The sequence below is a fragment of the Misgurnus anguillicaudatus genome, chromosome 12, assembly GCF_027580225.2.
Source record: "Misgurnus anguillicaudatus chromosome 12, ASM2758022v2, whole genome shotgun sequence".
In the NCBI taxonomy this organism is placed as follows: Eukaryota; Metazoa; Chordata; class Actinopteri; order Cypriniformes; family Cobitidae; genus Misgurnus; species Misgurnus anguillicaudatus.
This window is the reverse complement of record NC_073348.2, coordinates 33131272-33148367: the sequence shown is the minus strand read 5'-3', so window position 1 is coordinate 33148367 and position 17096 is coordinate 33131272. Positions and strand designations below refer to the sequence as shown.

At 34.6% G+C, this 17096-nt stretch overlaps 3 protein-coding genes across 3 annotated transcripts; all 3 read right to left on the bottom strand.

Moving 5' to 3' along the window:
• Positions 1-2211: 2211 nt before the first annotated feature.
• LOC129446278 (putative olfactory receptor 10D4) lies at positions 2212-3463 on the bottom strand. The gene has a single exon (XM_055207231.2). The coding sequence runs from the start codon at positions 3166-3168 to the stop codon at positions 2212-2214; it is 957 nt and encodes a 318-aa protein (XP_055063206.2). The 5' UTR covers positions 3169-3463.
• A 5082-nt stretch (positions 3464-8545) lies between these two features.
• Positions 8546-9523, bottom strand: LOC129446279 (olfactory receptor 6N1-like). The gene has a single exon (XM_055207233.2). It carries the CDS (start codon positions 9521-9523, stop codon positions 8546-8548), a length of 978 nt encoding a protein of 325 aa, XP_055063208.2.
• A 4067-nt stretch (positions 9524-13590) lies between these two features.
• On the bottom strand, positions 13591-14895 carry LOC129445919 (putative olfactory receptor 10D4). Its single transcript, XM_055206908.2, has one exon. It carries the CDS (start codon positions 14557-14559, stop codon positions 13591-13593), a length of 969 nt encoding a protein of 322 aa, XP_055062883.2. The 5' UTR covers positions 14560-14895.
• Positions 14896-17096: the final 2201 nt, after the last annotated feature.

The following is a 17096-nucleotide window of genomic DNA, read 5'->3' as shown; positions in this document are numbered from 1 at the left end:
CAGTGATGGACACAGAAATTTTGACAATGGGTCGTGTCTTGAGTTTTTGACTCGTTTAGAAGCGTCTCTTGACTGCTTCAGAATGGAAGTCAATGGCCATGCACAAACATGTCATTAAAACAACACTTAACGTTCATTTTAAAAACTGTGCTACTCACCGAGTGGTTCGTGGTGTTCGTTGATGATTAAAAACAAGTTGTGTAGCGAAATAGTTTCTGTCGTGTTTTATTTGGCATTTTGTAAAATTCCATTGACTTCTCTGGAAGACTTATTGCTCGCTGATATATCACTCCGCCGCCGGGAAACAGAAAAGGGACTGTTTACATGTGGTTATTGTTTTTCGCTCGGTTTCTCTCAGAATAAATTTTTCCCATATTTGTAGGGCTGGACCAGAATATTCGAATATTCGTTCTGTGGGTTGACATTCGATTTTCAGTTTTGAGATTCGAATATATATATATAAATATTTTACAGCGTTAATGCAGAGCTTTTGCCAAGCAGGAAGTGCGCTTCACGCTCCCACTCTATAGGTGGCGCAGAGAGACCAACATCCATAGCCAACAGCCACCATACTGCACCAGTGGAAGATCGCCTCAAAGGGAAAATACGCTTCCTGCTTTGGCATTCACGCTAATAATGTTGTAAATAACGTTCAGTTTCTTGCAAAAACTGATTGATTTGCTTCACAAGACGTCAATATGTCACACAGAGTTATGGGGGATTACTGTTGTATTGGATATATATGCTTTAGCTCTTGAAGTGTGCGGATCTGTTGACTTGCATGACGGAGCACCGGGGTTTCTGCAAAATATCTTCTTTATTGTTCTGCTGATGAAAAAAACATATTGGATGTGTGGAATTTGATGTTTATGGTGTAAGTGTTATAAATAAACTTGATTTTGAAAATATGCTACCGTTTTATTACAGTTTGTTGGACTACGTTCATTCATGCTTCAGACTCAAATATAGAGCGGAAGTATATACGCGGTTGTGAGGTATCTGAAAAAATAGTTCCACTATAGCAAATAACACGGATTGACATCATACATTGCGCCAATATATTTGTTTTTAATCATCAACGAACACCACGAACCACTCGGTGAGTAGTACAGTTTTGAAAATGAATGTTAAGTGTTGTTTTAATGACATTTTGTGCATGGCCATTGACTTCCATTCTGAAGCAGTCAAGAGACGCTTCTAAATGAGTCGAAAAGTCAAGACACGACCCATTGTCAAAATTTCTGTGTCCATCACTGTAGTTCATCCAAAACAAACCAGAAATGAGACTCAAAGTGTTAAATACCGGAATTATCCTTTAAGTGCACAGTGGTGTTAGGGCCCTATTACACTCCTGATAATAGTTAATGTCATTAATGTCTCTGTTGGGAAATGACAGGAGGACAACAATTAATTTACTGTTTATTAATACAATCAAGCAAACTATTTAATTTATACTGGTTGACTGCAGCTACAGAACTCTGTTATTATACTCTATCAAAGGGATCTGTAGCAGTTTAGTGATCTGAGAGCTAAAATTAGTGGGCATGCAGTTTTGCATAATATACAAGTCTTCGGTTAAATATTAAGTGTCATGTATCAGGAAGGCACAGGTTTTAAATGAAAGGTATGGTAAAGTCAGGAATAAAGAGAGAAAGGATTAAACATAGTCTCTGCAGTAGTTAAAATTTGTCCAAGAGTTTACACATTTTACAATGATTCAAACCGCTATTAGATTAGGTAGTTAATATAAAACAAAATCATTTCACAGATTAAAATTGTGTATCATACAATAAGAAATACAGAACTGATTTGTAATATTATAACCAATACCATAAGTTCCTGCTCAAATATTTCAGTTGAGCAAAAATATAAGCTGGCACCTTATTATACACAAGTTCCCCCTCAATGGTGTCCTTAAATAGGAACATTATACCTATTTTTTCATATATTCAGTAATTGATGTCATTTTTTTGCACTGAGATCACAGGCTTTATTTTTTATTAACATTTATGCAATTTGTGTCACATAAGCAGAAATGTAAAACAAACCTACTGTGCAAATATATATTTATTTCTTTAACAAGCTTGTTAAAGATGTTCTGCAGTACAGCATACATGTTTGGCCTAGTCTAGAATTACAAAACAGAATCATAACATACTGTACAATTTTTACACACAGTAAATTTACTATGACAAACCTAAAGAATCTGCCTTAAGATGAATTGGTGCTAAACGTTTTTTTACCCCCAAACACATCTGATAATCGTTTTCTGATTTCTTTAGTCCTGATGGAGTAAACTGTTGGGTTTACTAGAGGTGGAATCAGAGAGGAAACAATCAATAATGCATTTCGCTCTGTTAAAGTTAGCACAACTCCTATTCGTGTTAACAAAATAGATACCACCTTTGGACCATAATAACTAAATAAGACTATAAGGTGACTTGAGCAAGTGTTGATCATTTGCTTTTTGCTTGATGTGTTGGAAAGTTTGGTCACACTATATGCCACCACAGCGTAGGTGCACAAAATAAAGGGAAGCTGTCCAAACATTAGCCACAAACTTAAAATTACAGGCATGAAAAAATAGGGTTCAGGATCAACACAGGCAGCTCTGAGCAGGGAAGGATCCTCACAAAATACATATCTGATGACAGGCTGGCAGTATGGGAGACTATCTGCCACAGATATTATAACAGCCATCACTCCGAATCCAACAACCCACGTTAATAAAATAAGCAGAATTACTCGTAAATTTGTTACAATGCTGTGGTACCTTAATGGGAACCTAATCGCTATAAATCGGTCTAATGCCATTAAGGTCAGAGCAAGGCATTCTGTAACATCACCAAGATGATAGAAGAAAGCCCTTGACATACAAGAGTAATATGAAACAGTTTTAATCTCAACCAGCAGCACTGAAATCATGGTTGTACTGCAGGTAGTGGAGTACATAATGTCAACAACAGCAAGGTTACAGATTAAAATGTACATTGGTTTGTGTAAATGTCTGGCAGTCAAGATGATGCACAAATTTATGCTGTTTCCAAGTAATATGAGCATGTAGGTTACTAAGATCAGGAATCCAAGGAGTTTTGGGTTTTGCACGTAATCAAATCCAGTTATTATAAAGCTGTCCACATTTTTCACAGTGTAGTTTGCATTTGCCATTTTCAGCCACCCAACTCTAAACAAATTCACATACAGTATGAAAAGGAAGAGAAGGCAAAGTCAATTAGAGCCTTGATGTATTCATATATGCACAGAAATAAAGCTTCAATGAAGGAGAATGGTAGTAAAATACAGCCAGCGTCTGTTACGGCAAGATGATGAAAACTGTAAGAGTTGAAGAATAGTTTTAAAAGAAGTACAAAAAAAGTTTCATTCATTGTAAAATAAAATGTAAAACACTTTTTTCTTTTTATCCTGCTTAGAAATTCCTTCAATCCATTAAGTGTTGCATATAATGTGATATGAGAATATATCGTCAGCAATGTCCTACACATCCAGGTAAACTGTATGTGTGTGATTTCCAGCCTTTTATATTTGAAACTTTGACAGACATCTTGTGGTTTCTTTAGCAACCATGATGAAGTAATCGTAGAGGTAATTTCAAGGATGTACATCCATATACTAGGAGGTTTAGTTAAGTAAATAATGGTTCAACAACAACAACATAAAATGAATAAAAAAGTAAAACAATTTAGATTAAAAAAGTTATCATGCAGAATTTGCAAAGGTGAGGTGTACATTTTTGTAGACTTTTAAAGGAATCAGTTTGAAACAAATATTTGCAACAGCTTTTTTACTTTCCATTAACTCAGTTTTTTAAAGATTTACTTTGTAGCCAGATATCCTACTAAATCCTTTCAATATATTTATTAATTTGTGGAGACCTTGCAAAGGATTTGACAAAGAGTATACAAATCATGAGCAAAAAGCGAGATTTTACCGTCATTATCAGCTCTACAAATTCTAGTGCTCAACTGCAAAACAGAAGTGGAGATAGCAGCCTTGTCTGGTACTTCTTTGTATATTAAAATGATTGGCTGTTTTAATTGTTAATGTAACGCATAATTATTAATCACTGTAAATGTCAGTACTTATATTTTATAGAGCAGAGGAATAAAGAAATCCAGTGTACAAGTTTGACTACAAGTGTAACAGCCAAAATTCTCACGGTTGTAGTAAAATATGTTAGAAGGCGTGAGATCAAATTTGTACAGTAATTCAAAACTATCCCTTTAAGTGGTAAAGACCTATAAAAAGCTCAAACAATGGTTTGTTTAAAATCTCATAATGTCAGTAGTTTTTTGTGTAAAGAATAGGTTTAGGAGTAAGACACAGAAATGATCAAAACCAGGAAATGAATACAGTGTCTATTAGATCTTTTCTAATATAATGAAACAATCCAGTTTGTGTGTGGCGGGAGAGTGTGTCAGTGGTGTATCTACATGTTACCTTTCTTTAGTTGTTCAGACACCTCAAATACTGATGCATTTTTACATTTAATACTGTTAATTTTAAAGAAGTTGTAAAATAATTGTTTTTGTTATTGTTTAAAAAGATATACAGTATCCTTAGCTTATACAATGCCACCGACATTGCGTTAAGTTATAGTGGTAACACTTTACAATAAGGTTCATTAGTTAACATTAGTTATGAACTAATAATGAACTGCACTTACACAACATTTATTAATCTTTGTAAATGTTAATTTCAACAATTACTAATGCTTTATTAAAATCTTGGTAACGTTAGTTAATACACTGTGAACTAATGTGAACAAACAATTAAAAGCTTTATTTCTATTAACTAACATTAACAAAGATTAATAAATACTGTAACAAATATATTGCTAATGGTTTGTTCATGTTAGTTAATACATTAACTAATGTTAACTAATGAACCTTATTTTAAAATGTACTGTATAGTCTTACACAATGTGGAAATTATTGGAATTTTTAAATAATTGGTTTCAACCTATAAATCTTTGTTTCTTAAAATAGGGATTTCTTAAAGGGGCCATGGCACAAGACTTTTTTAACTCTTTCCCCGCCATTGACGAGATATCTCGTCAATCAAGAGAAAATGCTTCCCCGCCAATGACGAGTATTTCCGTCTTTCCGCAATACCGCTATTATCCACTAGGTGGAAAATCATGAAAAACGTTGGCGCTGGCTGGCAACTTTTTTAAAAAACGCTGGCGGTGAAAAAGTTAAGATGTCAAATAAATCTTTGGTGTCCCCAGAGCACATATTTGAAGTTTTAGCTCAAACACCATATACATAATTTATTATAGCATGTTTAAATTGCCACTGTGTAGGAGTGTGCAAAAATGTGCCATTTTGGGCGTGTCCTTCAAAATGCAAATGAGCTGATGAAATTCAAACACCGATCACAATGATGGTGGTTTGTTGCAATTAAAACTGAATTGTGCTTTTCTCTGCACTAAAGGGCAGTGCTGTGGTTGGATAGTGCAGATTAATGGGTGGTATTATTTTAATAAGAGCTCCTTATGACATCATAAGGAGAGCCAAATTTCAACAACCTATTTTTTCATGTGCTTGTAGAGAATGGTTTACCAAAACTAAGTTACTGGGTTGATCTTTTTCACATGTTCTAGGTTGAAAGAAGCACTGGGGACCCAATCATAGCACTTAAACATGGAAAAATTTTCATGCCATGGCCTTTAAGAAAAAACACTCATGTACATTAAAGCCAACGTCCGACAGACAGTAAAATGACCATTTATCATTTGCATTTTAACATGACGTTACATTGTGTTACCCACAATACTTTGCCATGCAGCATGTTTAAATTATTTGTAGAGCACTTGGAGCTAATCTTTATAAGTAATCTATCATTAAGTTTTATCATTATAATATTATTCAAAACCTGTAAAAATTTATTTCCTAAGTACACAATGGTGCCAGAGCCCTAATACACTGATGAATAACAGATAATGACATTAATATCCCCACTGGGAAATGACAGGAGGACAACAATTAATTAACTGTCTATTAATATAACCAAGCAAACTATTTTATTTATACTGTTTGACCGCAGCTAATGTTATACTCTGTCAAAGGGATCTGCATTAGCTATAATGAATGGGCATGCAATTTTGCTCATAGCCAAGTCTATGGTTTAATATTAAGTGTCATGTATCAGGAAGGCATGGGTTTTAAATTAAAGGTATGGTAAAGGTCAGGAATGAGTGGAAGAGTGAGTGATTGGACGGAGATGTCTTTTATCTGCTGTGGTTAGAATATTGGCCAATCCAGAGTTTGTTAATTTTATAAGGATTAGCTGTTAGATTGGGCGTTTAATATAAAACATCAACATTTCACAATCCAAAATTGTGTAATAGAGTGAGACATACAGAACTGTTTTCATTGATCCTAAAAGATTTTTTTATATTTTTCAACGTTATAGTATGGTGGCCTTGAAGTGCAAAAATAATTTACAATGGTAAATTACTTATTTACAAGATTAAAAACCAATTTACAAGTTTTTAAACAAATTTACAAGTTTTTTTAACACATTTACAAGTTTTTTAACAAATTTACAAGTTTTTTAAACAAATGTACAATGAGCGAACAAAATTACACGTTTTTTTTGACAAATTTACAAGTTTTTAACACATTTACAAGTTTTTTAACAAATTTACAAGTTTTTAAAACAAATTTACAAGTATTTAAACAAATTTACAATGAGTGAACAAAATTACAAGTTTTAAAACAAATTTACAAACTCAAATTTACAAACTCAAATTTACAAACTCCACATGCTTCCCTGTTTCAGTCTATGTATCCCCAGGAGTGAACGAACAATGCAGTCCTGATTAAAAAGTTTGGAGTACCCAAACATTAGTAATCTAATGAGAGTCAGTGAATTATTTTGATAACTGCCATCCAAAACGTGTGAAACTTGGAAAGCTAGCGTTAGCTAACTAAAGCTATTTCACTAACCTGAAAATAAGGTTCAGTATCCCTTTCATTCGGGAAGCGATGAAAGGATATATATTATCATTCTCTTTCCGTTAATAGGATGTACAGCCTAATACACAACATTGCATTCGCAACTCTCATGTGATTCTCGGCGATACTTCCGGGTTTCTTCCCACTGGAGGCTCATTTTGTGTGACATCAGCGTATTGTACCCACCCTTTCCGTAATAAAGGTAAATTTGTTTTAAAACTTGTAATTTTGTTCGCTCATTGTAAATTTGTTTAAACACTTGTAAATTTGTTTAAAAACTTGTACATTTATTCACTCATTGTAAATTTGTTAAAAAGTTTGTAGTTTTGTTTACTCATTGTAAATTTGTTAGAAGACTTGTTATTTTGTTCCCTCATTGTACATTTGTTTAAACACTTGTAAATTTGTTTAAAAACTTGTAAATTTGTTCATTCATTGTAAATTTGTTAAAAAAACTTGTAAATTTGTTAAAAAACTTGTACATTTGTTAAGAAAACTTGTAAATTTGTTAAGAAAACTTGTAAATTTGTTAAAAAACGTGTAAATTTGTTTTTAATCTTGTAAATAAGTAATTTACCATTGTAATTTATTTTTGCCCTTCCAGGCCACAGTATTATAGAGTAATAGTGAATTCATCAAAACTTTGGAATAACACAAAAGTAACTATATGAACTTTTATGCAACTAAAAACATTCAAAATAAATCAAAACTGTTATATTTTGTCATCTGCACTGTAGTGTAGTCACCCTTTAACTAGCATTTGCAAAATCATACTTTTGATCAAGAAGCTTCTTAAGGTTTTATCCTGAGATGCATTCTGGGCCCGTTTTGGCTGCTTTAAGATTCAACCATTTTAAAATTAATTAAAGAAATAAATATGTTTGGCTCAACTATTTTGTCTTATTTCAAATAAACTACATACACATTCAGATTAAAAGATTTTTTAGATCATGGGAAACCGTTTAGTCATCGGTTTAGTTAACCAGTAATGTATACATAAAGTTTCTTTAGGCATCTGCTAAATGCATAAATGTAGAAACCATTTCTGATATTGTCTATGTTCTTTATACACTTTATACTGATGTTTTGCACTTGCTCCAGATTGTAGTATATTAAATTATTAATTGGTAACTGATTTGCAATATTGAAACCAATATCAGAAGCTCCTGCTCAAATATTTCAGCAGAACAACAAAATTATACAAGTACCCTCTCAATGTGGTCCTTTAATGGGAACATTATAAAATTTTTTTCAGCTTTTAAAGTCAATAAAGATCCTAAATGTTGTTATAGAATTTATAAATTCAGTAATTAATGTCATTTTTTGACTGATATCACAGAGTTATTTTTTTCTATTAACATTTATGCAGTTTGTGTCACATAAGGAAAAATACATAACAAACCTACTTTGCAAAATATATATTCCTTCCATAACAAGCTTGTTAGTACAAAATATTTTCTGCAGTACAGTACAGTATATATATATACATATACATGTTTGGCCTAGTCTAGAATTACAAAGCAAAATAATAACATACTGTACAATTTTTGCATGCAATAAATCTATTATGACAAACCTAATGAACCTGCCTTAAGACGAATTGGGGCAACTTTTTTACCCCAAAACACATCTGCTAGTCGTTTTCTGATTTCTTTAGTCCTGATGGAGTAAACTGTGGGGTTTACTAGAGGTGGAATCAGAGAGGAAACAATCAATAATGCATTTCGCTCTGTTAAATTTAGCACAACTCCTATCCGAGTTAGTAAATTAGACACCATTTTTGGACCATAATAACTAAATAAGACTATAAGGTGACTTAAGCATGTGTTGATCATTTGCTTTTTGCTTGAGGTGCTGGAAAGTTTGGTCACACTGTATGCCACCACAGCGTAGGTGCACAAAACAAAGGGGAGCTGTCCAAACATTACCCACAAACTTAACATTGCAGGCAAGAAAAAATAGGGTTCAGGATCAACACAGGCAGCTCTGACCATGGCAGGTTGCTCACAAAACACATATCTGATGACAGGTTGGCAGTATGGGAGACTATCTACCACAGACATTAAAACACCTATAACACCGAATCCAGCAAGCCAGGTTAATAAAATAAGCAGAATTACTCGTGAATTTGTTACAATGCTGTGGTACCTTAATGGGAACCTAATCGCAATAAATCTGTCCAATGCCATCAATGTCAAAGCCATACATTCTGTAAAATCACCAAGATGATAGAAGAAAGCCCTTGATATACAAGTGTAATATGAAACAGTTTTAATTTCAATCAGCAGCACTGAAATCATGGTTGTACTGCAGGTAGTGGAGTACATAATGTCAACAACAGCAAGGTTACATATTAATATGTACATTGGTCTGTGTAAATGTCTGGCAGTCAAAATTATGCAAAGATTTATGTTGTTTCCAAGCAGTATGAGCAAGTAGGTTAATAAGATGAGGAATCCAAGAAGTTTTTGGTTTTGCAGGTGATCAAATCCAGTGATTATAAAGCTGTCCACATTTTTCACAGAGTAGTTTGCATTTGCCATTTTCAGCCTCCTACCTATAAACAAATTCACACACCGTATGAAAAAAAGAGAAGGCAAAGTCCATTAGAGCCTCAATGTATTCATATATGCACAGAAATAAAGCTTCAATGAAGGAGAATGGTAGTAAGATGCAGCCAGCGTCTGTTACGGCAAGATGATGAAAACTGTAAGAGTTGAAGAATAGTTTTAAAAGGAGTACAAAAAGAGTTTCATTCATTCTAAAAAAAACCCTGTAAAACAATATTTTCTTTTAATCTTGTTTAGAAATTCCTCCAATCCGTTGTTGTGATGCATATAATATGATATGAGTATGTCGTCAGAAATGTTCCACACATCCAGGTAAACTGTATGTGTGTATGTATGTGTGTGATGTCCAGCCTTTTATATTTAAAACTTTGATAGACATCTTTGGTTTCCTAGCAGCCATGATAAAGTAAATCGTGAACGTAATTTCGAAGATGTTCATCCCTAGTAGTCTATAAATTAGAAGGTTCAGTGCAGTAAAAAAAAAGTTAAACAGAAACTCATCAAAAGAAACATGTTTTTTATGTAAAACTATATAAATTAAAATAATCATGCAGATTTTGCAAGGGTTGATTGGCATTACTTTTTTTTGAAGATTTACTTTATAGCAAGATATCATACTAAATCTTTCCTATATATTTAGTAATTTAGAAAGATCTGTCAAAGGATCTGATAAATATACTGTAGTAACAAATCATCAACAATATTTTGCCATATGGCTAGTGGCTCAATTGCAAACAGGAATGGATATAGTGCAGCCTTGTCTGGTATATTTTTGTATGCTAAAAGGATGGGCTGTTTTAATTGTAAATGTAATGCATAATTACACTGAAAAAAAATTGTAAACGCAACACTTTTGTTTTTGCCCTCCTTTTTTATGAGCTGAATTCAAAGATCTATGAATACCAAAGGCCTATTTTTCTAAAATATTGTTTACAAATCTGTGTTGGTGAGCACTTCTCTTTTGCCAAGATAATCCATCCACAAAACGCATCAAAAGAAACATGCTTTTTATATAAACCTATTTAAATTAAATTTGCAAAGGCTAATTGGCATTACTTGTGTTTTTTTTTTTTTTTGAAGATTTAAATCTTTCCAATATATTTAGCAATTTAGGGAGACTTTGACATGTATAGTAACAAATCATTCACAGTATCTTGCCGTATGGTTATAGCCAGTGGCAGGTGTGGAAAGATGCTGATTAGACAGCATGATTATTGCCAGTGGTGTAGTCCAGTGTATACTCAGGTATACGGAGTATACCCACTTCTTTATTTGATAGCATGGGGTATACCCACTTCTATTTAAAAAAATGGGGGCATGAATTAAGAGTATACCCACTTCTCCAGGCACCACTACACCACTGATTATTGCACAGGTGGGCCTTAGGCTGGCCACAATAAAAGGCCACTCTAAAATGTGCAGTTTTACTGTATTGGGGGTCCGGAAACCAGTTGGTATCTGCTGTGACCACCATTTGCCTCAAGCAGTGCAACATATGTCCTCCAAACCCCATCGCCACCATTGACGGGAGCAGCCGAGGGGTACACAGAGATCTCCACCGCTGCCACCTGACCAGATAAACAGTTTCTCCATTCACAGGCTTGTATGTACTCGTCCAGTCTGACTGGCAGTGCTTACAAATTCTGTGGGGAGGATGTCTCCGTTATGCACTCTATGGCGTTCCTGCAAGTCCATCATGCCCATGCACTGAAGGACCTGCACGAGGGTGGGCATGACCCAGTGGGGTCAAAGAACCGCATCTCTGACTGTGTCTGGACGACACGAGGGATGCCGAAAAATGCGGTTTCTAAGTTCCCCATGTTCCAGACTGCTAGTCACCGAGAGCGCACTTCTACTTCCATCCCCGCTCCCACACAGCAACAGCAGCTGCCTTTACCCAAGCAGCGTCGTGGAGCCGGTTGCAGGTAGAGCTCTAATCGGGGCAACTCCGCAAGGATATGTATGTGATATAGCCCAACTTGTCAGTGAACTACGGCTTTGTGTAGTAAATGCTGCTCCATCTGAAGGAAGGTAATGGTGATTTACTACTAATTATAAAAAGGTTAGTTCCAATCCTTGATTCTGATTGGTTAATAGGTGTGCTTTATTCACGATAAAACACTGCTATGACCGCTTCACCCAACGGTTTTATTTAATATCACTGCGCCTTTAGCAACACCCTTAGCAACACATAAACATATAATGAGACAAAGTCTGAGAACAGTTTGTTGTTTTTATTTGAGCTTTCATGTTGTTGTTCGCAGTCAGGGACTATTTTTTCTAGCGGAAAGAATGCTTTTATTGATTTAACTTCATGAAAGTTGCACTAATTTTTTTTACTTTAATATTGTGTGGTAACCGTTTTATAAAAGCAATAAGGTACTTGAGGCAAGTGCTGTATTGTGAATAAGTAACGGCTGAAGGGGTTGCAGGCACTCCGCTTCGCGTCGTGCCTAACAACGCCCTTCAGCCGTTACTTATTCACGATACAGCACAGCCTCTCGTACCTTATTGCTTACTTAAGAAATCGGCTTTACTGAAGAGATGTGCATGACTATAGCATGCGATTTATCGTGCAGCCTTAATTTACACCACCATAGTTCATTACCATTAACGCTTTTTCCGTTGTATATACTATAGACCAGAGGTTCTCAAAGTTTACATTCAAAGGTCCAAATCTGAATCCAAATCTATCATTTTCATAGGTCCAGAAAAACTGGTTTCATGGCTGATGAATTTGGTCAAGACCCAAATATTTCTAGAAAGCCCATTGTAATGCTTTATTCTAAGAAGTTAAGTGAAGAAAAATATGTTCAGTTAAATAACATCAAATTTAAACATTTATTATATTTACAATAACTATTTAAACTATATTTTAATTATGGATACTTTACAATGATAGGCTGTTTTAATTGCACAATAGGCCTACAACATGTATTATTTTGGTATAGTTAAAGCAACACTAAAGAGTTTTTGCTCTTTGCTCCCCCTACAGGTTAGAAGCGTAATTGTCCATTACCACTGTCGTAAATACTGCAGCATAGCTGGCTCTGATTGGATTGTAGGTCTGCCGTAAAGCAAGTTTTTGTAGTTTTCACACGAACTACAGGACCGCATCCCGACGGTTGGAAACTTGTTTAGTGCGGTTTTGGCCGATAGAGGGTTGCAAAGCGAATGTGAAAGTGCCGTTCACCCTGTTTCGAGTGGATGAAGACTGGAACCTTTTTTGGAAACGTTATTTTAAGGTAAAACTCTGTGGTGTTGCTTTAATAAAGTGAGCTGAAGAATCAAAACCATTATCATGATTGTCAGAATCAGCAATAGAAAACAATAGTCTTACGATTATATTTGTAGTCATATAGTTATGTTTTGGTAATATGAAAGGTAATTAGTCCGAAAAGACATGGTTACTGCACTTTTGCTATAGGTAAAGCACAGTTAATTTTCAGGGTGAGCCAGTCAAGTTTATAAATGCAGCTTCTAGGTTTATTACTTTAAAATCTGTAAAGTAGTTGTGATAATAATGTTGTGTATTTACATGTAAACTTTCTTCAGTTGTTCACAATCATCAGACACTGATTATGCATTTTAAACCTTTTATTTTAATAAACATTTTACATTTTTTGGGGGTTATACAAAAATCATATTCAGGACAGCACAGTAGATTGTTGGGTAGTTTGTATGTTCTCCCTGTGTTAGCGTGGGTTTATTCTGGGTACTCTGGTTTTTTCTCATAGTCCACAGAAAATGCAGGTTGGGTGAATTAGAGAATTGGACATTTTCACAAAGATAGGATGTTTTAATTGCACATGTAATGCAAAAGTATTACTTTTTATAAATGTAAATAATCAGAGCTCTGAATATGTTTCCTCCCTTTTCTTTAGTTTGAAAGCAAATAATAGAAAACATCAACATAGTATATGAATGCTTTGGCATAGTCTCCAAACTGAGCAAAAAAAAAAAAAAAAAAATCACAAAAACACAATGAAAACATGCATGATTGTCATTTAAAACAACAAATTATATACAGACAAATATTATTATGACAGTGCTGTCTTTAAATTAATCGGTAAGACTTTTTTGTGTAGAAACACATCTGCTAAACGTTTCCTGATCTCTTTAGTTCTCATTGAATAAACTGTGGGGTTTACTAGTGGTGGAATCAGAGAAGCAACAATCGTTAGTGCATTTCGCTCTGTTAAATTTAGCACAACCCCTACTCGAGTTAGTAAGCCGAAAACCACCTTTGGACCGTAATAACTAAATAAGACTATAAGGTGACTTAAGCATGTGTTGATCATTTGCTTTTTGTTTGAGTTGTTGGAGAGTTTGGCCACGCTGTATGCCAGCACTACATACGTGCACACAATGAAGGGAAGCTGTCCAAAAATTACCCACAAACTAAGTATTGCAGAATTGGCAAAATAGGGTTCAGGATCAACACAAGCAGCCCTGATTATGGAAGGAAAGTCACAAAAAACATATCTGATTACCGGCTGGCAGTATGGAAGACTATCTATTATAGATACCAAAACAACTATTAAAACAAAGCCAATAAGCCAGGTGAGCAAAATACAAAGAAATATTCTAGAATTTGTTACAATGCTGTGGTACCTTAATGGAAACGTAATTGCAATAAGTCGGTCTAATGCCATTAATGTCAGAGCAAGGCATTCTGTGATATCACCAAGATGATAGAAGAACATTCTTGAAATACAAGAGTAATATGAAACAGTTTTAATCTCAGCCAGCAGCACTGATATCATAGTTGTGCTGCAGGCAGAGGAGTACACCATGTCAACGATAGCAAGGTTAGAGATTAATATATACATTGGTTTGTGTAAATGTCTGGCAGTCAAGATGATGTACAGATTTAAGATGTTCCCAAGCAATATGAGCATGTAGGCTAATAAGATGAGGAATCCAAGTAGTTTTTGGTTTGGCAGGTGATCAAATCCAGTGATTATAAAGCAGTCCACATTTGTCACAGTGTAGTTTGCATTTGCCATTTCCAGCCACCCAACCGCAAAATACAAACACAAGTGTGTTAATATAGACCTGCAGTTTGAAGGAAAGAAAAGTCCATCAGAGCTTCAATGTATTCAAATATGCACAGGAAAAAACCTCCAATGAAGGAAAATGGCAAAAGGATGCAGAATGCCTCTGTAATGGCAAAATAATTAAAACTGTAAGAGTTGTAGAAAAGTTTTAACAGCAGTACAAAGAGAGTTTCATTCATCCTAAAAATAAAGAAATGTAAATTAATCTCCACTTAATCCATTCAGAGTTGCATATGATGTGATATGAGATTTGTATATCATCAGAAATGTTCCACTCATCCAAGTAAACTGTATGTGTGTGATGTCCAGCCTTTTATAAGTTTTACAGACCCTTTGTGGTTTCCTAGCAGCCGTGATGAAGTTAAACAACAAAATGTTGGTAACACAAGTTAATGCATCAGCTAACAAAATTATCAAAGGGATAGTTAAAAAAATAGGCAGATATGTTCACTGCCTTCCTCTTTATTTAGTTTTTTTATAATAACCCTATGGCTGTGAACGGTTTATCGTTTATCAGGTGGGAAAAATCACTCAGAAAGTGATCCCAACATTATCGTTCATTGTATCTTTATCATTATAGTTGTGGTGTGAACTCCGCTATTCTCTTTAACATAAAACGATTTTCAAAACTATATTTTTTATAGTTATAAATAAATAATTGTCTCTCAAAAATAAGCAAGAGAATTGCAAAAAACATCAAAACTTGCAACATTATTCAGGCTTGATAAACAACATTTTATGACAAACCTAAAGGTCCTATCTTTAAATAAATTGGTAAACTTTTTTTGCATAGAAACACATCTGCTAATCGTTTCCTGATTTCCTTAGTCTTGATGGATGTGGGGTCTGTTAGAGGTGAAGTCATAGATGCAACAATCACTATTAGGGCTGTCACTTGTTATTCGATATTCGAATATGCATTCGAACATGATGTGAAATATCCGTATTCGAACTATAAATAAACCATCTGTTTTTTAAAATGCCATGGGTAGCGCATTTTTTACAGTAACACCTCGTAATAGGAAGGAGGCTGAAAGTGAGACCGAAGACGGCAACTGTGCGCAATATAGGGAATTAAATTGGTCCAACATGAAACTCATGTGCATGTCAAGATAGAATTATAGTTTGTATATAAAGTGACATATTATTGTTTATAGTGTTAAATATTATAACAGAATAAAAATGCTGTGTTAATACGTTCGCATTATGAAATTAGCATGTATGAAGATAATTTCATCATTTTTACAACGCAATGTAAACTTTATATTAACAGCATTTGTCTTGTAAATGGATCTGAAATGATCTGCATGTCGCGCGTCAGACAGACGACAGAGTCAAGTAAGATCTGCTTAACTTAGCGGTAAGTTTAATTTCATCTCAAATATCAAATGGCTTGTGCCCAGGGCCGCATTAAGATGGGCCCCAGGGCTATGACTTACTGCAGCCCCCCCCCAACACTTTAGGTCACCAACTACAGAGAGAACCCATTTTTCTAAAACACTGCTGAAGTTGTTTTACATAAATATAATCTAGAATCATTCAGAATAACATCTGCACGAAAAAAGCTGTTAGATTAACACTAACCTGTCAACATGGCTTGCTAATAGCGAATATAAGGGTGGGCGATGAGCTAAATGTTATATTATTATACAAGTAATTTTATCTAACAATAATGATATACTTCACAGTCAAGTTATATTACTTTTAATAAGAATTTTATCATATGGAAATTTAAAGGCGGAGTCCACGATGTTTGAAAGCCAATGTTGATATTTGAAATCACCTAAACAAACACGCCCCTACCCCAATAGAATCTGGACCTTCTGTTGATAGACCCGCCCCACACAACGCAACCCGGCAAGGATGTCGGTTAGTAGACACGCTCCTTACTGCTGATTGGCTATAAGTGTGTTTTGGTTGTCGGCCCATCTCCTTTTCCAAAGCGTTTTTCAAACATCGTGGACTCCGCCTTTAAGGCCACTAAAATTTCATAATTCTTGTGACCAATTTCCATATCACAAAAAAATAAAGTCGCTTAAGAAAATAATCTCAAGCTTACTGATGACAAGAGTCACAAATAACAACAGAACAAAGGCACATAAGAAATCGACCTACTTGAAAAACTTAAAGCACAGAATAATATTATATTGTATAAAGTAATCAAATATACAGTACATATCTTTCACTATAAATTCAACATTCATTCTTATTTATTTTACAAAAGTGATTCAGTCAAGGGCAGTAAATTACTTTCTTTCTGATGTTTGATTAACATTATTGACACAAATGGCGACAGCAGCTTTATTAGCAGCATCTGTCACTTTAAAGGCGTTCTAAGCGAATCTGTGTGTTGATTTTTGAAATGTGTTTTCAAACAAACTGAGCGTAGTTAACTCCTCCCCCTCCCTTCCGTGCTTTCATGAACGCGCCTAAACCCAACCCCCAAATCCTTCTTGGCATTTATTGGTTAGAATACTTTGTTATGG

Excerpts from the sequence above, each read along its gene's own strand:
- LOC129445919 (XM_055206908.2), bottom strand. The coding sequence starts at position 14,559 with ATGGCAAATGCAAACTACACTGTGACAAATGTGGACTGCTTTATAATC.
- LOC129446279 (XM_055207233.2), bottom strand. The coding sequence starts at position 9,523 with ATGGCAAATGCAAACTACTCTGTGAAAAATGTGGACAGCTTTATAATC.
- LOC129446278 (XM_055207231.2), bottom strand. The coding sequence starts at position 3,168 with ATGGCAAATGCAAACTACACTGTGAAAAATGTGGACAGCTTTATAATA.